This window comes from Oreochromis aureus, linkage group 3 (genome assembly GCF_013358895.1).
Source record: "Oreochromis aureus strain Israel breed Guangdong linkage group 3, ZZ_aureus, whole genome shotgun sequence".
Classification (NCBI taxonomy): Eukaryota; Metazoa; Chordata; class Actinopteri; order Cichliformes; family Cichlidae; genus Oreochromis; species Oreochromis aureus.
In genome coordinates, this window is record NC_052944.1 from 27,950,775 (window position 1) to 27,976,059 (window position 25,285).

General features: G+C 42.7%; 3 protein-coding genes across 5 annotated transcripts in view; all 3 read right to left on the reverse strand.

The window, feature by feature from the left end:
• The window catches only part of LOC120433546 (immunoglobulin superfamily member 1-like), a 91,826-nt gene extending 87,810 nt beyond the window's left edge, over window positions 1–4,016 (reverse strand). The window contains exons 1-5 of the mRNA XM_039599840.1: window positions 3,959–4,016; window positions 2,775–2,807; window positions 1,239–1,508; window positions 870–1,142; window positions 239–511 (exon numbers count right to left, since the gene is read on the reverse strand). Coding sequence (XP_039455774.1) covers window positions 239–511; window positions 870–1,142; window positions 1,239–1,508; window positions 2,775–2,807; window positions 3,959–3,995 — 886 coding nt within the window. The 5' untranslated portion in view covers window positions 3,996–4,016. The remainder of the gene's footprint in view (window positions 1–238; window positions 512–869; window positions 1,143–1,238; window positions 1,509–2,774; window positions 2,808–3,958) is intronic.
• A 3,426-nt stretch (window positions 4,017–7,442) lies between these two features.
• LOC120439125 lies at window positions 7,443–12,271 on the reverse strand. Of its 2 annotated transcripts, none has more exons than XM_039609838.1 (5): window positions 11,349–12,271; window positions 11,200–11,263; window positions 9,138–9,610; window positions 8,926–8,999; window positions 7,443–8,061 (listed from the first exon to the last, which is right to left on the reverse strand). In XM_039609838.1, the coding sequence occupies exons 1-5, from the start codon at window positions 11,350–11,352 to the stop codon at window positions 7,732–7,734; spliced, it is 945 nt and encodes a 314-aa protein (XP_039465772.1). In that variant the 5' UTR covers window positions 11,353–12,271; the 3' UTR covers window positions 7,443–7,731. The 2 variants fall into 2 exon arrangements, with proteins under 2 accessions (XP_039465772.1, XP_039465771.1); XM_039609837.1 differs by having other exon boundaries at window positions 7,443–8,064.
• Window positions 12,272–14,785: 2,514 nt separating this feature from the next.
• On the reverse strand, window positions 14,786–23,005 carry LOC116314344 (tRNA methyltransferase 10 homolog B-like). Of its 2 annotated transcripts, none has more exons than XM_039607892.1 (9): window positions 22,900–23,005; window positions 18,694–18,833; window positions 17,152–17,260; window positions 16,915–17,045; window positions 16,650–16,802; window positions 16,338–16,416; window positions 15,572–15,597; window positions 15,362–15,485; window positions 14,786–15,277 (listed from the first exon to the last, which is right to left on the reverse strand). In XM_039607892.1, exons 2-9 carry the CDS (start codon window positions 18,766–18,768, stop codon window positions 15,153–15,155), a joined length of 822 nt encoding a protein of 273 aa, XP_039463826.1. In that variant the 5' UTR covers window positions 18,769–18,833; window positions 22,900–23,005; the 3' UTR covers window positions 14,786–15,152. The 2 variants fall into 2 exon arrangements, with proteins under 2 accessions (XP_039463826.1, XP_039463827.1); XM_039607893.1 differs by lacking the exon at window positions 22,900–23,005 and adding an exon at window positions 19,096–19,154.
• Window positions 23,006–25,285: the final 2,280 nt, after the last annotated feature.

Below are 25,285 nucleotides of genomic sequence, written 5' to 3' on the forward strand. Positions count from 1 at the left end.
ATCCAGCAGTTTCAGGAATATATCTCTGACAGATTCGAATGAACTGAAGGCTTGTATTGATTTTTTTCTCTGAGAACCACAAGGGCTCTTTCAGAGTGCACACTTTGTCACAATGACACTGAAGTTCTTCTATTTTCTCATTTCCACCTCTCCGAGTCAGAAAAAGAAACAGACAAACAGCACAGATCACATAACTTGATCTGTCTCAGTTTAGCAGAAATACAATAATTAAACTTACTGATTTGCATAATGGTGACGTTGCTGCTGTCCTCTGTGTAGTAAACTGGATCTCCTCTCCCTCCTCTGCAGTGGTACAGACCTCCTTGTGAGACACTAATATCTCTGTTTGCTTCATTTCCTCTTATGAGCTGAGCTTTAGAAGAGACTGAATCACGTCTGAACCAGTCAAACTTCCAGCCAGCAGAGCCCTCCACAGAGCAGCTCAGTGTCACACTGCCCCCTGCTGGTATGGTTAAACTTTGTGCTGTCGGTGTGGCTCTGGGTTTACTTGCTGTTGATGTTACAGGAAAAGAAAAACATTGTCACATGATTCAAGAAGAAAAGTGTTACAATAATGATCAGGCTTATAAAAACCTCATCAGATAATTTAGCTACTAGCACCAAATATGAAACAATTATCCTGCAAGTGATGAATGCAAATTCTTTGTCAACTGGTAAAAACTAAAAAACTAAATAAATAAAAAATTAAATAAATAAAAAAGGCCAATAAAATGAGGCCATATTGTAGTCTGCAGTTCATTAAAGTCATCAGGTGAAAAAAATGAAGTGTTAGTTGTGACATCTGTCTCTTTAACTAAAAATGAGGATTTGATAAAACAGTTAATATGAATAAAAGATCTTCGACTCACTTGAAACTGTCAGTGTGACTGAATCACTCCACTCTGTTGTTTTATGCTGTGAACTTTTCATTCTGCCCTTACAGCGATAGTTTCCACTGTTGGATGATGAAGCAGATCTAATCCTGTATTCATTTTGATTTGGAGCTTTTATCATGCTGTTTGTTTCCCACTCATAATCCCACTCAGTGTCTCCTCCATGGATCTCACATCTGACAGTGATCGTCTCTCCTCTATATATCTCAGACCAGTTTGGATGCAGAGTCACAACAGGCCTGTTTGACACTGTTAATGTTCAAGAAAGTACAATAAAAACACATTATTATGAGGTTTAGCCATCATCTTATGTAGTGCGTTGTAGGAAGTTAAATTTAAACTTACCAATAGTGTCAATCCTGACTGACTGGCTCAATTCTGAGCAGTAACGTCCTCTTTTTCCTTTGCAGCTGTAGAGTCCTCCCTGTGAGACTCTGACTTGGTCATTTGACAGAAAAAATGCATCCCATAGTCTCTCACGTACACCATAATTCTCTTTGTACCAGTAGTATTTCCATCTAGACGATGATGATGGGTTCACAGAACAGGTCAGGGTCACACTGCCCCCTACTGGAACAGCTGTGTTATCAGCACTGAGTTTGGCCTTTGGTTTATCTGCAGTTCAGTTTAGAACAATAACATAAAAGTAAATGACTGAATCCAAACAATTTAAAGAGGTCCTGTGCTGGCCCATGTGTGGATTACCTCTGGCAAACCTGATCTGGGCCACCAAAGGGCCGTCATTCTTTGTGGTATGTGGCCATGTGTAAGTTGTGTGCAGCCACGGGCCAGTTGGAGACACACTGCTGGCCCTGTGCTGGCCCAGATTTCAGCCTAATGTGTACCTTAATCAAGCCATGTGATAACAACATGTGCCGGAACATAATAGTGCAAAAGTAATATGACAAAACTCTGTTCAGAAAATGAATGGTCTGTCTCTTTTATAGTGCTTTTCTACTCTCCTGGATTACTCAAAGTGCTCTATATAACATGCCACACTCACACACTTTCTCTAAACTGAGTGCTTCCTAACTACATTCATACTCTTGACATGCAGACTGGAAGAGCCAGGGATCGAGCCACAAACCTTTAGATTAGTAGGTGACCTGCTCTACCTCCTGAGCTACAGCCACACACTGGCAAAGACGAGTAAACCGTCACTAGGTTTTGGATAAAGTGTACACTAACAAACCTGTCAAATCTGCGTTTGAAACGTTGGCTGTAGCAGTATAGTATTGCAACATGGCATTTGGGTCTTCTAACTAAAATAGGAACATAAACAGTGCCATCATTGCCAGACCTGGCCCACATCTGGTTGACATACACCCTGCCATGACACCAGTCAGTCAGAAGTGCCAGCTTGATGCCAGATCAGGGGAAGACCTGTTTTCTATGGGCCTGGGCCACATAAACCAAACCACAATCGGGCCAGATATGGCATGCCATCACATAGACATTGCCATCTATGCCAGCCTGGCCCATATCTGGATGACATACGTCTGCCTCCCATTCTGCTTTTAAATACTCTAGGAACCACAAATAAACCAGCAGTCTGAGAATGAAGATTTCTATTGGGGTGATTCGGTACTATACGGTCTTTAAGATAAGGTGGAGCCTGATTATGTGAGAAGACTGGTTTTAGAGTCGATTTTGGATTTAACCGGGAGTCAGTGAAGAGAAGCCAGTATAGGAGAAATGTACTCTTTTTTCTAGTCCCTGTCTGTATCACTCGCTGCAGCATTTTCATCCACTGAAAGTTTTTAAGGGAGTAATCACCTTGGATTTATCCAAGAAGCCAGTATGGGAGAAGTATGCTCTCTTTTAGTTCTCAAGTTCAGACAACATATATGATACAAATGGGAAGAAAGAAAAATTCCTCACCTCCAGCGTTTCCATGGATGACTGTATTGAGCACTAAAATAATGAAAGAAATCAGATATCATTTAACTGACAATCCGAAGATACAGCACAACCTTTGATAATGTAGAATTCATTCCAGAGACAGTAAGAGATTTAAGGTTGGGGTGTTTTTGATCTGAAAAAAGCGTTTGACACAATTAACCATGAAATATCATAAAACTGGTTTACATAACAGGCAACAAATGGTAAAGATGGGAGAGTATAAATCAGAATGTTTTTACATTGTTTGTGGAGTCCCACAAGGGCTAGTGTTGGGACCAAAACTATTTGTTATGTATATAAATGATATTTGCAAAAAAATTTTATATTTGTTTTATTTGCTGGTGACACAAATATATTGCACCTAAATCACTTTAGAAATGGTTTGATCCATCCAACTGTCAATCCATCTGTTTTCTTCTTCTTTTCAGTGGCTGGGTCATGGGCGCAGCAGCATAAACGGAGAAGCCCAGACCGCCCTCTCCCTAGCCTTATCCTCCAGCTAATCCGGGGGAGCATGGAGGTATTCGCAGGCCAACTGAGAGATGCAATCTCCAGTGAGTCCTGGGTCTGCCCCGAGACCTCCTTTCACCAGGAGGAGGCTCTGGGACAGATGTAGATGGCAATAATTGCTGGTGTAAATAAATTATTGCTAAATTGATATAAGACCAAATTCATGGTACCTGCTGAGCAGCGCTCTTATACTTGTGTGACATCTGTGCCCTCAATTTTAATAGCACTTTGGTGTTCACACAGTGACATTAACTATTTAGTTACTATTTACACCCGTACACTCAGCTGCACCAATACACGCATCCAACAGACCACTTTTCACACGGACAAGGAGTGGAGTAGTTGGGTCTTCTCACACCCCCATTGTTAGGGAAGGAAACAATGGGGGTTTCCATTTTGTTACATTTTTGTACACAAAGATGTCAAGATCATCAACACAGAATGGATGACATGTATGAGTAAAAGCCACTAGATTTCAAAAATCTGACTCAAAAAAAGATTTCCTCCAAAAATCCATGCCACAAGCTATATCACAGCTAAAATCATCACCAAATCAACAAAAAAAAAGTTGGAAAAAAATGTACAAAAGGGTTAAAGCATGGATACACTGTCACTGTCACCATTCACACAGAGAACGTGTGTATTGTACTCACAGAATAACCCCAGCAAACAGAGCAAAGAGTGCCCCATCCTCACGTCCAGCCCTGCACGCCTCAAAGTGTTTGAGTTTGCATTGATAATAAATGCAGAACAAAGAGAAGCTAAAGCCAATTTTTATTCAGCTCCTCCTTCTATCAACTCTCTGTGCTTCCTTCCCTTATACTCCAACTTTAAACAGCCCCTATAGCTTTGACCACAGAAGTTGTGTGACGTGTTCAAATTTCCTGTCCACTGCAAGCATTTAAGCTTCTTTCCTGTTTTGTGTTTATTAGTTTCACTCACAGTAGAACCTTCATCCAAACTAAAATTAAAATCTAGTCTTTGTGGTTTTAGATCTGCAGCATCTCCATCATTGTCCTCCTGTATGAGCATGGCCTCTGCTGTTTTACAGCTATGTTCATTGTACAGCAGTTTAAAAGTAGAGACATTTCATAACAGCCAGGCTCAGTCGACATCTCACTGTGATCTTGTTTCTGTGAACTGGTACACAATTGTTAACTGAACAACACTGACTGTGCGTGTGAGTCCAGCAGACAGGTTGGAGTCACACTGATGTCATCATCATCTGTAACACCAGCCAATAAGATAAATGAGTGTCATGCATACTTAAATGTAAGAGTGATAATTATTGCTATTATTCCATTATGGGCAAAAACACCCCCCTAAAAAACAAGACATGTGGTAACCTGAAGACGTCAGACTCAAACCACAGGCGGAATTTCCTGTTTCTAGGTGGCCTAGCCTATTAGTAGGTAAAAATAAGCCTGTCAGCAAACAGACTGTGGCAAACATTACTCTTTCAGACAAAATTAGTCAGAGGCTGCTCAGAAGAACAAATATTTTATTCTGTAATTCTATGTTTTCATTGTGACCTTTTAATGCCTAAATTGCTTCTTGAATAAAATATAATCACTGTATTCCTTTGTAGGTCCGAATTTATTGGAATTCTGTTTCACGGTTTTATGTTTTACATCCACTACAAACTATACTAAATTCTTCATTTGCAAAGCTTTTCAGGAGATTTGTTCAAAAACACAAACACAGGTCAGTTAGGCAAGGATGATCACACATCACATGGATTTTTCTACCTCTAGAGTTTATTCTTGCTTTGGAAAATATGCAGCTCTGCAGCAGATCTGACCATGTTTATGTTTGATCACATGCTGCCAACAGTAGGATACACCTACCAAAGTGGTGGAGAAAAAGAGGATTACAATCCTGCTGGATTTCAAGCTTCAGACAGATAAGCAGCTGCTGACTAACCAGCAACAGTGTCTTCTGCCTCTCAGTGATGCCACAGTGATCACTTGACTTATGGACCTGCAGCGGAGTTTGGGCCCAGACATGGCTAATGACGTCAGACTATTTGAAAGTGTGTTTTGGAATTTTTTTTTAATTGACTTTAAAAAAAAGATCTGAATACTGGACCCACTGAGGGTGCTAAGTTTAATATGCACAAAGAAATTCTGTATAACAAAACAATTGGATTAAAGCTTTAACTAATGGAAAACCTTACTGAGCGTTTTACGGGCCCTTTTTTGTCTGTGTGACTTTTCTAAGTGGTGTCACATTTCAGCGTGATTGTGACCTGACTGTTTCACCATGTATTACGAACGTGCTGTTCAAAAGTGGGAGTATGAGCTTTCCAGTCACTGAGTTGTAGTTGTGTGTGTGTTACACTGACTGCCTCCAAGAAACAGGCATTAATCCTGCTGTTGTCTCCAACTACCCGACCACTGAGCCATGATTGAAGCCAATATTTTAGTGATGTGTCAGTCGGGAACGAAACGGCTCTTAGAGCCGACTCTTTGAATTGAATGACGCGAGGCGGCTCCTTATTGGGAGCCGTGGGGTTTTTTTTTTTCTTTCTCTCACCCTCTCTCTCGCACTTTTTCTCCGCTTCACTCCTCACGCGAGCCTTGTGCTTTGCGCTGGGCAGAGGGGGGAGGGGCGGTAGTTACACTGGCAGTAGTACAGGAACAGAGCCAGAGGGAAAGAGAGAGAAAGACAGCCAGGTGCAACAAGGTCACATTACAACGGTATAGTAATCATCCACAACTATTTAAAGTTGCTGGTGATAAAGGATTCAGAAAGTTTATTCATGCAGGCCCATATGACAGAGAATGTGCATCTTCTTTTTGTTTTCATATTTTAATTTATATTTAATTGTGTTGTGGTTTGCAGTGTTTTGTGTTGTTTTACTTTAAATTTGTTTAAAAGGAAAAAGCTGAAAATTTAAATAGTTAAAAGTTGAAATGTAAATGGTTGGTTTTTGTATTATATGATTTATTTATTACATTTTATGTGGAATGAATAAATAAAAGTATATTGACGGTGGCCCCTAGAGACAAAGCACGTACAAACTCCAAAACACGTAAAAACTCCATAGCACGTACAAACTCCGAAGCACAAAAAAACCCACAAAATAGAACCGGAGTCCTATTCCATTATTCCTAGCTGCATGGGAAACACGTACAAAACACAACAGAAGTGCTGCAGGATGCTAGGGGCAGTGTTGAGCTTTTGTTACCTAGTGGCTACACAAGCCAGGAAGTACCAACGACCGGATTTGGTGTGTGGCAGAATTATTTGAATATATATCAGTGCTTGTGTATAAATACACAAAGAATACACATATGTTTTCAATTGTGTAATTTAAGTGATCTAGGTAGCTCTGTTTTGGAAGTTCAGCTAACGCTAGAAATGTGTTTTGGAGTTTGTACGTGTTTTGGAGTTTGTACATGCTTTGGAGTTTGTACGTGCTTTTTGGAGTTTGTACATGTTTTGGAGTTTATACATGCTTTTGGAGTTTGTACATGCTTTGGAATTTGTACGTGCTTTTTGGAGTTTGTACGTGCTTTGTCTCTAGGGGCCACCATATATCTTTATATATAAACATATATAAATAAAACCACAGCTTTTTTACATTAGTAATTCCTTTTGTGCATAATTTTATATTGTTGTTAATAATAAAGTAATTAAAGCAACAAAACAACCTGAAGAGCTAGTTGGGAGCCGAAAGAACCGGTTCTCTAAAAAGAGCCGGAATTCCCATCACTACAATATTTAACCCACTTTGGCTTTTTGCTGTTCTTTTTTTGCTACTTTATTTTATTTCTGTATGGAATAACACCGATTTTAGAAAAAGAAAAGCTTCATATTTTCAGAGTGTTAAAGGAAAAAAAAAAACACCAGTCAAGTGATTGTATGAGCGGATTTTGCATGTAGCATTAAATATGTAGCACTGTAATACGTAACACTGTACTTCCTTTTTTCTACTTCCTTTGTTGAATCTTCTTGATCAGCAGCAACAAATGATTTAATGCTCAGTAAAGAAACACTCAGATCAATGCAGTTATTGCATAATGAAAATTAAGTTGTTGCAAAGAAAATAAAAATGTTTGAAAACTAAAATGTGTTTATTGTTTAATCCAGCAGCCTGCTGGTAGACTCATGTTTGGCCACATAAAACATCAATATTTTTAATATGTTTATTATGGTATTTTTTTAACATGTCAGCATATTATCACTGAAAAACTTGTGCTGTTCTTGATGCAATGACTGCTTCAACTTTCCACATCAGCTCTTTTTTATGCGTGCATCACTGTTATAGCCGTTTGGCACTCTTAATATCAGATTTCAGAAAACTGCACGTTGAGGAGAAAGATCTGAAAACAACATTTTACCATTAAAAATCTAAACATGCAAAATTATGTACATTATGTATAACCAATCGGGGTCATTAGCACCAAATAAAACAGAAAGTTTAGTTGAAGTGAAACAAAGGACTGGACAGGCAGGGTTTCACTTGAGACACATGAAACACGTTATGGATCCGCATGTTTCGGGGCAATTTGAGACGGACAGAAACCGGGTTAACCAGAGAGTCTATAACAAACGGACCAATGAAGGTGGGGGACAGTTTCTTTGACTCAGCCCGGAGAGGAACGAATCTGGTAGACAGCCAAACCTTTTGTCCCGGGGCGTAGGCAGGTGCGGGGGTCCGATGACGGTCCGCCAGGCGCTTATTGCGATCAGCTGAGCGAAGAAGGGCGGCCCGGGTGGCTCTCCAGGCACGTCGACACCTCCGTAGATGCTGCTGGACAAAGGGGACAAAGTGATCACCTTCTACGGCCGGAAAGAGAGGTGGTTGGTAGCCCAGAGATGCTTCGAAGGGGGACACCCCGGTGGCTGAGGAGGTAAGTGTTAGGGTCCCTGGGTCATCGACCCAGTGTTTTGTGTTTTTGGTTCTTTGATTTTGTTATTTCATTATATTCTAGCTTTGCTTTATGGGTTTCTGGTTTTCTGTCCGTGTTCCATGTTGCTGTATCCCCACGTCCAGTCAGTGTCTGTGTCTGCCCTGGTCCCACGTCTCTGTTCCCTCTGGTGTAGTGCCTGCATGTGAGTCTGTGTCTTTTGTTCAGTCTGTGTTATGTGTTTCCTGTTTTACTTTGAAGGTCTCGGTCTTATCTCAGTGTGTTCGGTTTACGCTTCCTTGTCTCGTCAGTTCTGATTTGCCCCAGCTGTGTTTCCCTCCTGTTACTCATTCCCTGATTGCTCCCTCTGTGTACTTAAACCCTGTGTTTCTCTGAGTCAGTGTCGCGTCGCCCCTCTTGCTGTGTGGTCCCTGTGCTGTACACAATGTACTGTGTCCCTGTGAGTTTTAGTTTGTTGTTTCCCAGTTTAGCTTGGTTTACTTTGTATGCTAGTTTTTCTGTGACCAGCAAATAAAGCTGTGATTTTGAGTCGGTGAGTCCTGCACTTTGAGTCCTCATCTCCTGCCTGCCACACAGCGTTTCATGACAGTAAGGCTATTTTGGGCATACTCGACCCACGGGAGTTGCTCACTCCAAGTTGTCTTATTGGTGGATGCCAAGCACCAGAGAGCCACCTCGAGTTCCTGATTGGCCCGTTCTGTCTGGCCATTAGTCTGGGAGTGGAAACCAGAGGAGAGACTGACCTGTGCTCCGAGGGCGTTGCAGAATTCTTTCCAGACCCGTGATGTGAACTGCGGCCCTCTATCAGAGACGATGTCTGTGGGGATCCCATGAAGGCAAAACACATGGTTAGTCAGGAGTCGAGCTGTCTTTAAAGCAGTGGGGAGCTTGGGAAGGGCGACAAAGTGAGCAGCTTTAGAGAAACAATCAATGACAGTAAGGATGACTGCGTTACCTGATGAGGTAGGGAGGCCCTTGATGAAGTCAACTGCAATGTGAGACCACGGACGACCAGGGGTCGGTAGAGGTTGGAGAAGGCCGGAGGATGGCTGATTGACGTTTTTATTTTGAGCGCATGTAGGACAGGCGGGGATGTATTCGCGGACGTCCTTAGCTAAAGACGGCCACCAGGCGAAGCGTTGGAGGAAGGTAATGGTGCGGTGGACCCCAGGGTGGCAGGTGAACTTGGCAGTATGTGCCCAATGCAGAACTCGTGATCTGACAGTACAGGGAACAAAAAGTAGGCCCGGGGGACCCGTACCAGGGTCCGGTTCCGTCCGTTGGGCCTCTCGAATAGCTGACTCAATCTCCCAGGTTAGGACCCCGACAACACACGTGTGAGGAAGAATGGGGGCGTCCTGGGCAGCGTCTTCGGAGGCGGCGAATTGGCGTGAGAGGGCATCGGGTTTGACATTACGAGAGCCGGGTCTGTGATTGTGATCAAATAAATAACTGAAAAGTGGGGTGTGCGTAATTATTCAGCCCCCTGAGTCAATACTTTGTAGAATCACCTTTTGCTGCAATTACAGCTGCCAGTCTTTTAGGGTATGTCTCTACCAGCTTTGCACATCTAGAGACTGAAATTCTTGCCCATTCTTCATTGCAAAACAGCTCCACAACTGCCCTGTGACTGCCTCAGAGGTTGTCAAGGAGAATATTGGGAGCAACAACACCATGAAGTCCAAAGAACACACCAGACAGGTCAGGGATAAAGTTATTGAGAAATTTAAAGCAGGCTTAGGCTACAAAAAGATTTCCCAAGCCTTGAACATCCCACGGAGCACTGTTCAAACGATCATTCAAAAATGGAAGGAGTATGGCACAACTGTAAACCTACCAAGACAAGGCCGTCCACCTAAACTCACAGGCCGAACAAGGAGAGCGCTGATCAGAAATGCAGCCAAGAGGCCCATGGTGACTCTGGACGAGCTGCAAAGATCTATAGCTCAGGTGGGGGAATCTGTCCATAGGACAACTATTAGTCGTGCACTGCACAAAGTTGGCCTTTATGGAAGAGTGGCAAGAAGAAAGCCATTGTTAACAGAAAACCATAAGAAGTCCCGTTTGCAGTTTGCCACAAGCCATGTGGGGGACACAGCAAACATGTGGAAGAAGGTGCTCTGGTCAGATGAGACCAAAATGGAACTTTTTGGCCTAAATGCAAAACGCTATGTGTGGTGGAAAACTAACACTGCACATCACTCTGAACACACCATCCCCACTGTCAAATATGGTGGTGGCAGCATCATGCTCTGGGGGTGCTTCTCTTCAGCAGGGACAGGGAAGCCGGTCAGAGTTGATGGGAAGATGGATGGAGCCAAATACAGGGCAATCTTGGAAGAAAACCTCTTGGAGTCTGCAAAAGACTTGAGACTGGGGCAGAGGTTCACCTTCCAGCAGGACAACGACCCTAAACAAAAAGCCAGGGCAACAATGGAATGGTTTAAAACAAAACATATCCATGTGTTAGAATGGCCCAGTCAAAGTCCAGATCTAAATCCAATCCAGAATCTGTGGCAAGATCTGAAAACTGCTGTTCAAACGCTGTCCATCTAATCTGACTGAGCTGGAGCTGTTTTGCAAAGAAGAATGGGCAAGGATTTCAGTCTGTAGATGTGCAAAGCTGGTAGAGACATACCCTAAAAGACTGGCAGCTGTAACTGCAGCAAAAGGTGGTTCTACAAAGTATTGACTCAGGGGGCTGAATAATTACGCACACCCCACTTTTCAGTTATTTATTTGTAAATAAGTTATACTTTTGCAAGCCACTGTATACAAGGTCGTAAGCTCTTGTCTTTCTTGGTGACAAAGAAGAAACCGGCGGCCACACGAGATGACGAGGGGCGAATGAGACCGGCGGTGAGTGATTCGTTGATGTATTTTTCCATACTTTCACGTTCGGGCTGAGACAGACTGTATAGGCGGCTAGTAGGGAGAGGTGCGTCTGGAAGAAGATCAATGCTGCAGTCATACGGCCGAAGCGGAGGGAGCGAGCGTGCTCTATCCTTGCAAAACACCTGTTTGAGATCATGGTAGACGGGTGGCATGGAGGAAAGGTCTGGTGAAGGTAATCCAGGAGGTCTGTAGACGAGGAAACAATAGTGAGTAACAATATTCACAGAGAGACGCTTGACTTAGCTTGAGCTGTAGTTTGACTCTCACTGACGCATGGTAGACAACGATCCAGCAGTCTTCTCCTGGCTTAAATGCCGCTCATCTTGATGGGCATCAGGTGTGTTCCCTTCCGTGGGCGTGAACCCGCAATGAGTTCCGCCCTGGCGACAGAGGAGAGGAGAGAGAGAGAGAGTGAGAGAGAGAAAAGGAAGAAAAGGCCGATCAGCGTCTCACTGATCCCCCAAGCCGTGACACCCAGAGTCTTTGAAATCTTTCGCTTCCTGCATCTATTATTTAGGCAGACAGAGGGCATACCCCTGATATAGTGCTGTGAGCACATTAGCCTCAGACCAGCTGTTAAAACCTGTCTGTTTGTGAGGGGCAGCCAATCTAAAGAAAGTCTGAGGACAGATTAACTGAGGGTCTGCTCCACGGAGCAGATGATTCAGGATATTGTAGCGGGTCAGGGCTGCTTGGGTTTTGTTTGACAGCTGTGTTCTGTTGGCAGCAGCATTATGTTGCCATGGTTACCATGTGACGGGCTCTCTCTGCGACTGTGTGTTTTCTGGGAGAGAGGGCACCTTTTTTTCTTATTATTGTTGTTATGCTAGTGCTGCGCCGAGCAGTTGGGCTAGTGGCTGTGTTCTCCTGTTGAATGCAAATAAACGGCTGTGCTCCCTGGCTAACTGCGGGAAGCAAGACCAAACGATACCTCTGTCTCCTCCTTGTCTGAGCTCGCCACAATATTTTGAACCGTAAATCATGCAAAGCTACCCTGGAGCTGGAGATGAGCATCAGAGGTCCATTTTAAATATGTATGATATACAATATGGGTAATTGTCTTTTAATATTTGTGTTTTTTAATTAACTCATACTATGTTAGCTAGGACAGACTCCGGCCTATTTAACCACTAAAACTATTTTTTCTTTTCATAAGTTCTGTTTAATAATTACGTGCGTTAGTATTTTTATGCTTTCTTGTAAAACTGAATTGAAAGTGCAACAATAATTATATTTTAGCATTAAAAGTATCATTTCCCATTAAAGAGCTTGCTCATACTGGTGGACTAAACTTTGGAGGACCACAAGAGCCATGCGCATCAAAATAAAGAATTCTGTGCTTACATAATGAAAAGTAGAATAAATTCTGCATTTGTAAATTCATTTTTGAATTGCACTTTAATAAACTGATTTTTAAAATGCTTTTTAAATATTCATTTCAAAAAACATTTTTGAATTCCAATTTAATAAACTGCATTTCAAAAACTTTTTTCGAATTGCACTTTAATAAACTTCATTTCAAAAACCTTTTTCAAATTACACTTTAATAAACTTAATTTCAAAAACCTTTTTCAAATTGCACTTTAATAAACTGCATTTCAAAAACCTTTTTTGAATTGCACTTTAATAAAGTGATTTTCAAAATGCTTTTTAAAATGGCAATTCTACTCCTCATTTCAAAATTCATTTCCCTTTCCTGTTCGCTCAGAGATTAACATTTGGATTAGCAGTTGGATTAACAACTTCATTTTAAAAATCCTGCTGCTATTCAAATTAGCCACACCGTGGGATGTAAGGAGCTCTCTGATTGGTTGGTCAGACATAGGCTGTCTGCCAGCCTGGATTTTTCTAGCTCATAGCTTCGCCCTGCTAAGAAGCGTGTGTACTTGTACAAAGGCCGTTCAGCCTCGGGATTTACACTCGGCTCGACACGGATATGTGAAGAATGAACGGACCCTGCAGCGAAACGGAGAGCTAACCTCTGACTGAGTGCCTGTTTACGCAGTCTGACCACCTGTTGAAGGTAACGTGCTAACATGGCTAACGCTAGCATCACTGCACGTAGCCCCGTTATTTTAAGGTCATCTTAGCTTATGAAAATTTTATGTCGCAGCTGTACGAGCTAGCTACGTGTTTTGTAAGCTGCTGTGCTCTTCCATTTCCCTTTCCTGAGCGAACAGGAAAGGGAAATGGATTTTGAAATGCAGTTTATTAAAGTACAATTCAAAAATGGATTTACAAATGCAGATTTTATTCTACATTTCATTATTTAAGCACAGAATAGTTGGGTTGCGGTCACGTGGTTCTGATGACGTGCGGAGGCAGCGCGATTTTTGAGTGGAGGGCGGAAGTAAACATGGAGGACACTGTGGAGAGTCAGGAGAGCAGCTATTGTGCAACTTTAGACCCCGTTTCTCGGGAGAGATATAAACAGATAGTTAAAAAATATATCGGACGTGATCCGTATTCTTTGAAAATGTCCGAATACACCACAGAAGTAAAGGATTTGCCTACTATCGAGGCTGTGGATATCACCAACTACTTGGTCCTCCAGACTTCTTACTACACTAGGCAGCAAATGAAAGCTTTCAAGAGTCTGGAGGCGTACAATTTTTTTGTCAGCGGGTGGGTCCACAACCTTGGAACAAAACGTCTCCGTGATGGATACAGTTTGGTGTTTGCAAGGGTGAGTGTTTGTTCTTATATTGCTTTATCTTAAACACGCTAACAGTTAGCGGTAGCGGCTTTAACGTCAACAAACATGCCACATCCTTAGGACTTCGTTAGAGTGACAGTTGTTTGTTTCAAGGTAAACCATTCCCAGAGGTCTAACGAGACACCTCTGAAGACTTGGGTAATTGCAAAGGAGGATGGAGAAGTGATTGCAGCTCATTGCAATTGTATGGCAGGGTTAGTAGCCTAATTAAGTAGGATCTTATTGCAATGAGAACACACACATACACACACACACATATACGCATAGGGCACTGCTAGCATGGCTCTTGTGGTCCTCCATATACACAGAAGCATAAAAAATTATTCTGGTAATTACCAATACTGTTAATTAAGGGTAGTTGTGGCATAAACCTTACACTTGATGGTGGTTTGGTTCATTTTTTAAAGCACTGTAAGTTCTCTGGACTTAGTGAAACTGCCAAATACTAGTGTAGACAAGATTTACCCAAAAAATTGGAAAAACAACAAGAAAAACTTCTAAAAAAAAAAGAAAAAAAAAGGGTTAACTGTGAAAACAATGAAAATTAAACACTCAGCCTCGCTGTGGTGCGAGTCACATTTCCCTAAAACTAAATTATAGAGTTCCTGGAAACAGCACAGCCAATTTTAAAAATATACCCTACCTACTATTTTTACCATTTAATGATAAATCTAACGCTGGAGTTCCTGCACAGTTCCTGGATCTTACACTGCGTTTTCTAGTTATATTTAAGTGCCATTTTATTTTACGTCAAAATAAAATACTGATAATAAAAAGACTCAGAAGGCTGTAGTTTGCAATCTGAGACATAAAAATAATTCTGTGTAAGTCTGCCAGGTTGTAAAATTGCAATAAAAAACGTTTCTACTTAATATTATTACAGAAGTAAGATTTATCCCAGAGTTGTTTAAAAAATCTGTTTATACACATGAAGTTTAAAAATACAGTATCTACAAAGACATTCATATAAAGCAAAAGATTTTCAGTGCAAAACACTTCACTGTTTGTCCATTTTAAGAAATTATAATTAGTAATTATCTTTCTATATACATATAAATTATACTCATAATGCTGCCGTTCACAGAAGCTGAAGTTGGAGAATAACAAATAAAGGTACTATGAAGACTCTAGAAAAACAGTGAAAGAGTCACAAATGCTCTTGTGTGTGTTCCCTGCAGTCGGTTTAAAGCTAATTAACATCTGTCAGTGTTAAAATGACCGAACACCAGCGCGCTGTCCTCTTTAACCAGGCACAGCTCCCCCCAGCAGCATGAAGGGTCTTTCTCTATCAATGTCTTTTCACAGGAGTTTCAGTAGTTGATATGAAATTAAATGAAGTCATTATTCTACGTGATGAGTCTATGTTGCAGGAAGAGGCGGCGAATCGCCTCCTGCAACCACGTAACCCTTCCCTGGAGAAAACCACATCTGCAGAGCTTCCTTCCAGCTGCCGGTGTCGCAGAAAGTCAACAAGATGTCAAACACTGCGGACACGGGAAAACTTTATTACACAAAGCAGGTGATAAAGACCTTTAAGTGTCCTCTGGACAAAAAACATATTTGCTTGCCTTGATTCACAGCCAGGATCTTTGAGTGGAAATTCTTCACGTTGTCTTTTTTCACCATGTACTCATCTATAGGCAGCCTCGCTGTGTGGACGCTCAGCTCTCCGGCTCTGGACAGGCTCAACTTCTGCAGAGGAGAAAAAAAACCTACTGGATATAATACTTACAGTACTGTGTGATGCTTTCATCCACCAGACCACCGAGGACGTAAACCTTGTCAGCATCCACTGATTCCAATGCTGAAAACAAAGGAGGAAAAAAAAAAGAACCTTAATGAATGTCAGCAAATTATATAATGTACACACGTTCACTGGCCACTGTATTAGGTACACCTTGCTAGTACTGGACTGAACTGATATCAACAGGTCATTTTCACTCAGAGATCTTCCGCTCACTGGATATTTTCTCTGTTTCGGGCCATCCTCTGTAAACCCCAGAGATGGCAGTTTCTGAAATACTCAGACCAGCCTGTCTGAGAACAACTGTGCCACCTTCAAAGTCACTTAAATCACCTTTCTTCCTCATTCTGATGCTCAGTTTACATTTCAGCAGGTCGTCTTCACCATGTCTGAACTAATAAATGCGCTGAGTTACAGCGATGTGATTGGGTGATTAGATGATTAGATATTTGCGTGACAGAGCAGTTGAACAGGTGTGCCTAATAAAATGGCCACTGAGTGTACATCTTGTGTAATACTTTTGTTTCTCTGTAAATATTTCATATATTTATTTTTAGTGTTTTAATGCTGTTTTCTATTAATTTCATCTTATTAAAGTTCCAAATCACAAGAAACTAATTTTTATAAATAATATTAATGAAACTTCAAATCAGGAGCGAGGTGAGCAGCAGTAAACATGACAGCTAAATGACGCCACCTGCTGGATCAATAATGCATTTCAAGAGCAAAACAAAGACATACATGAAATCTAATCTAATTTAAATCTAATTTAAAGCATCTTTGCTCAGATTTTTTCACACCTTCTTCAGCATCTGGAGTGAGGTAGATAACCAATTCTGGAGGAAACAGGTCCAGACAGCTTTCATCTGTTATATCCATCTGAACAAAACACACAGGAAGAAAAATGACAACAATTAGCACCTGCTCATAAAACACTGAGACAATTTCTGGTGAAACATTTTGAGAAAACTAAACTCAAAAGTGTCCTTTAATAAGTGAATTACAGTCCTATAAATGCTCACATGCACATTGTTTTAAAGATTTGCTGAAGGGTTCGTTCACTTAAAATCCTTTTAACTATTAAAACAAACTTATAGACACATATATATCACCGTGTAGTTGAGGAAGCCGTCATTCATTCGCACGCACTCTCTGTAGAGGCGACTGTCCTCTCTCAGGTCTGTCAGAAAAAGATGAAACGGTCGGGTCACCTTCTTATTCAACCCGTAGAGACGCCTCAGCTGGCCTGCCAGTCGGCTTATCTCCTGAAACAACAAAACGTGCACTGCTGGAGGTGTATAAACACCACCTTCTTAAATGAAAGGAGGTTTTTTTGTAAGTTGAAAACGTTGTAAGGTTTTTTCATTGTCCACCGACCTTATCAGACATGCAGTCTGTCATACTGAGGTCGACGCAGAGTTTGAGCCCGGTGGACCGAGCCTCAGCTAGACGCTCTTTAGTGATCGCCTTCATGACACGCTTGGTAAACTGATGCTCTGTGCCAGTGCCTGAATGTCAAAGAACACACAAAGAAAGGGACAGATGCTGTGATGTCACCAGCTGGAGACTTTCACTTTCAGTTCCTCTGTAAGCTTCTCTTTGTTTGCTCTTTACCTGACTCCAGCTCACGATTCATCTTCCTCCTCAGCTTCTCTTCTTTCCTCCTGCTCTTCTTCGCAGCCACTTGCTTCTCCCAGTGCCGCTGCTTCCTCAGGACATTCCTCTGTTCATTAAACAGACAAATAACTGTGAGCACAGCAATAATCCTCACATGTGTGAAGATATCAGACACACTGTTGGAAAAAAGCTGTTCTTTCAGCTTCTCTCTTTAGGGATCGTCACAGCACATCACTCTGCCTCCATCTCACCCTGTTCCTGTCATCCGCCTCTGTCACAGCAACCCTCTACATGTCCTCCTTCACTACATCCCTGACTCTTCTCTGAGGTCTTCCTCTTTTCTTCCTGCCTGGTAGCTTCATCTTCAACATCCCTTGTCCAATATATCAACCATCCCTCCTCTACACATGTCTCTAACTTCAACTCTAAACTGCTCAACCTGAGCTGTCCCTCTGATGTCTCTTTATGTCATTACCACTGTCTCCAAACCATCATCGCTACCAGACCAGACATCCACTTAAACTACAGGAAAACAGATTTACTTAAAAATGTTGCCATTGTCTTTAATCCTGACATTAATCTGCTGTACATCATCAAATTAAGAATACAAATGGTAAATGGTCTGTACTTATATAGCGCTTTTACTAGTCCTTAAGGACTCCAAAGCGCTTTACATATCCAGTCATGCACACATTCACACACTGGTGATGGTAAGCTACGTTGTAGCCACAGCCACCCTGGGGCGCACTGACAGAGGCAAGGCTGCCGAACACTGGCGCCACCGGGCCCTCTGACCACCACCAGTAGGCAACGGGTGAAGTGTCTTGCCCAAGGACACAATGACCAAGACTGGGCTCGAACCGGCAACCTTCGAATACAAGGCGAACTCCCAACTCTTCAGCCACGATCGCCAAACACGTAGTCCCGCTCCTGGGTGTAGAAATTAAACAGGATCATCAGGTCATCTCAAATCATGTTCACCTCAAACCTTTATTTAGCAGTTTTCACACCTCTGGATAAAAAAGTGTAATTTAAAAGTTAAGTAATTTAGTGATATCTGTAATTAAGATGATGAAAAAAGCCTCAACTGTTTCAAAATGTTAATAATAACATATAAAGCTCTGCATGGCCGAGCCGCTGCCTGTATGGCAGACCTGCTGAGACATTGATCCTCTGATCAGTGCTTCCTATCTGCTCCCTGCTCTCATTTTAAAACCAAAGGCGATCACGCTTTTCAAGCTGTGGCTCCTAAATACTGGAACAGCCCATCAGTTCAGCTGCATCTGTGGTTTGTTTTAACAAGATTGCTGAAAACTCCGTTGTCCCATGATTTTGGGATTTCTGTTCCTCTAATGTGTGAGTGTAAGTGTGTATACAGGAATAACTGTAATACCGTATGTTTGATTATGTGTTTCTATTATGGGCCATGCTGACTGATCCTTAATGTGTCCTTCCATCCAAACTGTGATGCACTGTGTGCCCTTTAAATGTGCTACACTAATAAAGTGACTATCATTAGTATTATCACAGTGCACTCACAGAACACAGCAGGTCCTCTCTCCCGGGCTTGGGGTCCACAGCATCTGTCTCCACGTCGATGTGAAGCAGATCCATGAGCTCTGGAGTTCCATTCAGCTGCACTTCACTTGTTTAGTATGAGCCATCCCAGCAAGCATACCCTGCAAACAGATTCTCTTATCGATTCTTGTTTTTAAAAAGGAGAACACTAAGGTCGATTAGCTTAGAACTGTTTTATATCTTCTCTTTCAACAAGATAGAAATTTAGGAGTAACATGGCCTTACAAACCCAAATTGTAAACGTAAAATAATAAAATAAATATTCTTCTGTAGCAATAACAAAGTATAACATAAATTATTCTGTAGCAATTACACAAGAATATCCAGTAATGTCCCTGCCTACAATTAAACACATTCACTTACCATCTGCTGTGGCAAATGCCTGCAAGGTTTTGACCACAAACTAGTCACTGCTCGGTGACATTCGGGCCTGAAAAGAGACGCTACCGGTAGACTGCAGCGACAACTGCCAGCGAGCGCCAGCCAGACTCTGTCTGTCTGTCTCATCATGGTCACCTAAATGCACAATGGCAGGTTTAGTAATAAAGCAGATCGCGCTAACATAATATGCACTGTTAGTTGATTATTTACCTGCCGCATTAACGGGAGATGACGTGCAAACGTTACCGCTGCTGCTGCTGGGTTGAGATTCACGAGTCCGGAGTGGAATTAAAGAAATTCATTTAAGTTCATCGCGTGTTTTGTGAGCAAATGCTTTTGCATATTCGTAGTGTTTCCTCCCTTAATGAAATATCTACTTTGCAAGTATTGCAAGTTGCCCTGTTGTCATCCGTTCTCGTAAAGTATAAACAAACTTTTAAGCGTTTGAGCCGCTTAGGCGCCGTGTTTCCTGCCAGGTACGCTCCGACGCTCTGCAACGTGGTGACGTCATTCGGGGCGACTGGAATCGATAAGGGAATCGTTTGCAAAAATGGCAAACTATTCCAAGGAATTGAAACAGTGGGAACCGGTTCTCAACAAGAACCGGTTTTCGATACCCATCCCTAAGGGTGACCATATTTTGATTTCCAAAAAAGAGGACACTTGGCTCAGTCAAGAAGAACTTGCTTAAAGAAACATAAAACTGGCCCGGGCATTTTGACTAGAGTCCGGCCCACCAGGTATTATAGGAAAAGCCATAAAGCCTTTCAATAAAAACGAACACTGTTGTGACAGTGATGTACACTGTCTTCTTGGTATATGTATGATTTCTATACATTTTACATCAGATAAAAACTTTGGTTGTAAGATTCAAATAATTATTTATTAAAAGCTGGACATTTTAAATGAGAATAAGAAAGAAAAGTATTTCTTTGTGCCCCCCTTTCCCTGTTAATGCCCTACATGGCCCCCTGGCAAAACTTTGCTAGACCCGCCCCTGCACAGTTACCAGCTGTCAGCTACGTAGAAAAGGATCCTGGTGTCATTTGTCTCTCAGAAACAGTTCATAACTTCCCTTCAACTCATTCATGTCATCTAAAAGGTAAACCTGTTTCTCCATCACCTGTTCAGCTCTGATGATTCAGTAAGGACATCTCCTGGTTTCATCTTCATGTTTCCCTCTCACCACATATCCAAACCGATATCATGACCAGCAGCTTTACAGCTGTGGCTCCAGCAAACATCAGCTGATACTAGAAAGTAATATTAAATAAATTCTAACAACAGCTGATCAACTTTAAACGTGCTGCTGTTGTTTAACGCGACATTGGTTTCTTCTTTCTGGTGCGAAGTGGGCGATCAAGCAAGCAAGTGAGACGGGACTTGCGTCAGAAAAGCCGATCAGCTGATCAGTGATCAGTTTCATGATTGAAGTAGCGACAGGAGAGGGAGGGGGAGAGAATGAGAGAAGAAACAGCTGCAGCGTAAAGACGCAGAATAACTCCAGCTTTGTTTCTTTTTTCCATTCTAGCTGAAGTCCGGGGCAAACTGTGTTCCTTTTCAGCTCAATACGAAACGCGTAATATTTTCTCTGAATTCCGTTTTTTAGGGGACGGTTGGCAAATCTACTAACTAACCTTATGAATAAAATAAAGTTCACTATCAGTAACATCATAGCACCCACCCAGCTGTATAGAAACGCCGTCATGCTAGCTCGCGCTACGAGTTATTGTAACTCAGTGGTTCCCAAACTTTTTTTGCCAGGCCCCCTTTTTTACAAGAAAAATGTTCGTGCCCCCCCACCACCTAACCCCCCCCACAAACACATCCTTCAAACACACACACCCATATTTTGTTTACAAACTCCATTGCGGTTTATTTCACGCCTCAAACATTTAGTAAACAATTAAGCAAATACAAGTAAACGGCAATAAATTACAGGTAGTAATGAAATATACTACTAACTCTTTTATGCTACGTCCACACCTACACGGGTATTTTTGAAAACTCAGCTGTTTCTGTGCATTTGGACTTTTCGTCAACACGTAAACGGCGTTGCGATTCACCGAAAACGGAGATTATTTAAAACTCCTTTTTTTGCGTTTACGTGTGGACGAGGATTACAGAGTTCGTCATGCAACGTCAAAGGTATGTGCCTCTTTTCACGTCACGCTGTGCGCCACATTATCGTTTACATGAGATGAATTGCAGAATGGCAGATAGAGACAAAATACTGTTACTGTTAATCTGACTATCTTCAGGTTTTACACGCTTACATATACACACGCAGTTACTGTCCCTCCATTTAGAAAGGCAGAGGCGTCACGGTGTAATTATTTTACGTGTAGTTGTTTTTTTTCCTGTGTAATAATATTCAACATTGCTATCAATACATTTTTCAAAAAATGTCTCTCTGTGCAAAATGGGTTTAAACACATAAACAGCTGTGGGATACTGTTTGTCCGTGATTTGAACAGGGGGAACAAATCGTGGCAGGATCAGCCTGATATTATTTGTATCCCACTGTAACTTTACTGCATAAAGAGCTAACATGTCCAAAATGTCAGGAGTAGTTAGTTATTACAAGAAGTGTTTGTGAACTAAAAATCAAGAATGTGGGATACTGTTTGTCCGTGATTTGGAGAGCCCAGCGCGTGCTCCCGACGCAGGGAAACTAATTTTGCAGGGGAGACCTACCTTGGCACTTGTGCAGGTGAAGCCAAAGTGAAGATATGCTTCACCATATTTTCCTGTCTTTGGCTTGGAAGGAAGTTGGTTTGGAAACATATTTGGCGATGCTTCATCTCCTGCTTTGCGTTTATGTGGGAGCCCCGTCAAAAACCTGTCCACAGTGTCCAAGCGCTCTTTTTTTTTTTTTTCTTTTCATACCACGCCCCCCCGCAATGGGAACCTCTGTTGTAACTGACTGTAAAAAGTCAACACAACGAAAATAAACTACACCTAAACTTGGTTTATATCTGACCCAGATAGACTGCAGGTCATAACTTCTTACCTGAAGTTCAGTTCAGCTGACACTCGGACTGGCGGCCGCCTCGGGTCTGTCCTCCTCCTGCCTCCCCTTTCCCTCATCCACCTGCTGGCCTCTGTGGAAGCTCCGCCACAGCCGCCACAAAGCAACTGAGTTATTTTTACACATCGGCCAGCATCTGGCCAATCCACCACATTTCGTTGTTTATACCGTTACAAAAAAAAAAAAAAACATCGGCCCATAAAAACGAAAAAGCCATCGGGCATACCGGGCCAGTCCAGCTATGGTCAGTACGAGGGAAATTTCTTTTGCAGTTCGTCTGAAAAGATGCACTTGCGCTTTGGGATCTTTTAAACATCATTAGGCGCATTGCTGCACACTGTCAGTCCCATCTGTGAGCGCCGAAAAAGCTCTCACAAAACAGCAGTTCGGGGATGACGTCTCACACATGGGTCCTCTGTCGGACTGTAGGAAAACCCGGACATTTTTATCAATCTCGAAAATCCTCCGGACGCCCCGGACAGAACGTGAAAAGTGGACATGTCCGGGGAACAGAGGACGGTTGGTCACCCTATATAACGCATAAACACAAGCATATCCAGACCCTTCCACTGGTTATTAGGCCCAGGCATTTAGCGATTAGCTTAATGCGAACATTAAATGGGAAATTCTGTAGACGGGCTAACGTGTTAGCATCGTGGCCGTTTTTCACACAAAGGAAAGTTTCTCACACAAACTCTAAACTGCTACACAAAACTAACACTGGAAAGCTTACAAAACAGATAGCAACTACTTACAGGCATGTGCTCTCTCAGGCTCAGCAAGAAAAAGTGAACAAAAAGTGGAACAGACAACAGTTTGGCTAAAGGACTATTTTTCACTGGCGAGGTACTATGGCAAGTCTGCTGGTACAAAAAACACACACCCAAATTATCATGCCTGCCTTAAAGGGGCAGCACACTCCCCGCCTGGTATACCACTATGTCCCTCTGAGTAACAACACAACTTCAGTGGCGGGTCTCGAATACACCCTGGGGGTGCCTCCTTGAACAACTCTCACCTCCACTTTCCGGACCCTCCCGTCTTGACCCAGAAAGGTATTTACCACAAGTCTTGTGGGCCATTGATTTCATTTAGCCTCTTTGTCCTTTAGGAGCACAACATCTCCAACTTGAAGGCTGGCTTGTTCTGCTTGCCATTTCCTTCTCGGCTGGAGTGTCGTCAGGGGTGAGTATGGTTGGCATGTCTGGATCTGAAGACACAGGGACTATTGGCCGGGCATTCATGATGGCTGCGACCTCTGCCATCAGCGTGGTGAGCACTTCGTGTGAAAGACTAGGGGAATGCATCTTGAGCAACATGCTATCCAAAATGCAGCGAGCCATCCCTACCATTCTTTCCCATGCTCCCCCCATGTGGGAGGAGTGTGGAAGATTGAAGTCCCACGTGCAGCCTTGGTCTTTGAGGTAAGACTGAAGTGTTGTATCTTCTGGGGTTATACCAAGTTCTTTACATGCACCGACAAAGTTTGTGCCTCGGTCTGAACAAAAGAGCTTTGCTGGACCTCTGATGGCAGTGAATCGCCTAAGCGCATTTATGAAGCTTGACGTAGACAGAGATTCTATCACCTCCAGGTGAACTGCCCTTGTTACCAAACAAGTAAACATAACAGCCCAGCCTTACTCTCTGCAAGGCCTCCCCTTGTGTGATGGGCACAAATCATCCATGGTCCAAAAACATCTAAACCAACTTGGGTGAAAGGAGGAGATTGGGTCAACCAATCAGCAGGTAAGTTGGACATTTTTTGTTTTTCCAGACTTCCTCTCAATCGCCTACAGGTGACACACTTGCGTATGATGCTCGATACAAGTCTTTTCCCTCCCAGAATCCACAGTCCAGCGGATATGATGGCCCCTTCCGTGAAGTGCCTACCCTGGTGTACTACTTGCTCATGATAATACTGCACCAACAAGGTAGCAATGTGGTTGCTTTTTGGAATGATTATAGGATGTTTCTCTTCCCACGAGATCGCAGATAATGACGTGCGGCCACCAACTCTCAGTACACCGTCTGAATCCAAGAAAGGGTCAAGTTTCCTGAGAGGACTGTGTTTTGAGACAAGCTCACCTTTGAACAGGCTCTTGAGTTCTTCTTTGAAGTCCTTTTGCTGTACAGTCTGGACAATTACTGTTCTTGCCTGTGTACGCTCATCTACCTTTGTCGAATCTCCCTCCAGAGTCTTAGCACAGGATCTGACTTTCTGGATGAGCTTGGCTATGCCACATACAAGTGTCTTTCAGCTGGAAAAGCGCTCAAACCTGTGTGAACCAAGTGGTCTTTCAGAAGCTTTTGTAGCAAAGGCTGCAATCAGTGGACGCACATCTGGGGTAAGTGCAACTCCCTCGTCGTTTTCAAGAAACAACGGCCCAGAAACCCAGTTTGTATCTCTCAACAGTGCAGCTGGAACTGGTCTGGTACCATGGTCGGCAGGATTGTGTTCTGAACTGACAAAGTGCCACTGTTCAGGCTGCGAAGACTTCCGGATACGTGCTACTCTGTTAGCAACATACACATAAAACCTCCGGTTGGCGTTGTAGATGTAGCCCAGCACAACTCTGGAGTCGGTGTAAAACTTCACTTTGTGGATTTCGACATCTAGCTCATCCTTCAAGATATCAGCCAGCTCAATTGCTAGTACGGCCGCACAAAGCTCTAGACGGGGCACAGTATGGGAATGCCGGGGTGCTAATTTAGATTTCCCCATGCAGAATCCTACAAAACAGTGTCCTTCATCATCAACTGCCCTGAGGTAGGCAACTGCAGAGATGGCCATGGTGGACGCGTCGCAAAACACACATAAAACACACTCCCTGTGCCGTGTGGAAAGCAGGGAAACAGGTAGGTATGGCCTTGGTATGTGAAGTTGCTCGAGTGCCTTCTGTGACTTCCACTGTGCCACTTTTTCAGCAGGTATTGGGGTGTCCCAATCACAATGCTCAGCACATAGCTCTCTGACTATAGCCTTGCCCTGGACTACTATAGGAGCTGCAAACCCCAACGGGTCGAATATGCTGTTAACTGTGGAGAGAATACCTCTATGGGTAAAGTGCTTCTCCTCCTGGGAGACAAGAAAGGTAAAGCTGTCGGTTCGAAGGTGCCAGTTGAAACCTAAGCTTCTCTGCA

Excerpts from the sequence above, each read along its gene's own strand:
- LOC120439125 (XM_039609837.1), bottom strand. Across the intron at positions 9,611-11,199 it reads TCTACCATGATCTCAAACAG|ACCCGGCTCTCGTAATGTCA; the intron begins GTGTTTTGCAAG and ends TCACAATCACAG. Across the intron at positions 8,065-8,925 it reads GCAACGCCCTCGGAGCACAG|CAGCATCTACGGAGGTGTCG; the intron begins GTCAGTCTCTCC and ends CCCTTTGTCCAG.
- LOC116314344 (XM_039607892.1), bottom strand. The coding sequence starts at position 18,768 with ATGGATCTGCTTCACATCGACGTGGAGACAGATGCTGTGGACCCCAAG. Across the intron at positions 16,803-16,914 it reads CAGACTGCATGTCTGATAAG|GAGATAAGCCGACTGGCAGG; the intron begins GTCGGTGGACAA and ends TTGTTGTTTCAG. Across the intron at positions 15,486-15,571 it reads AATCAGTGGATGCTGACAAG|AAGTTGAGCCTGTCCAGAGC; the intron begins GTTTACGTCCTC and ends TCTCCTCTGCAG.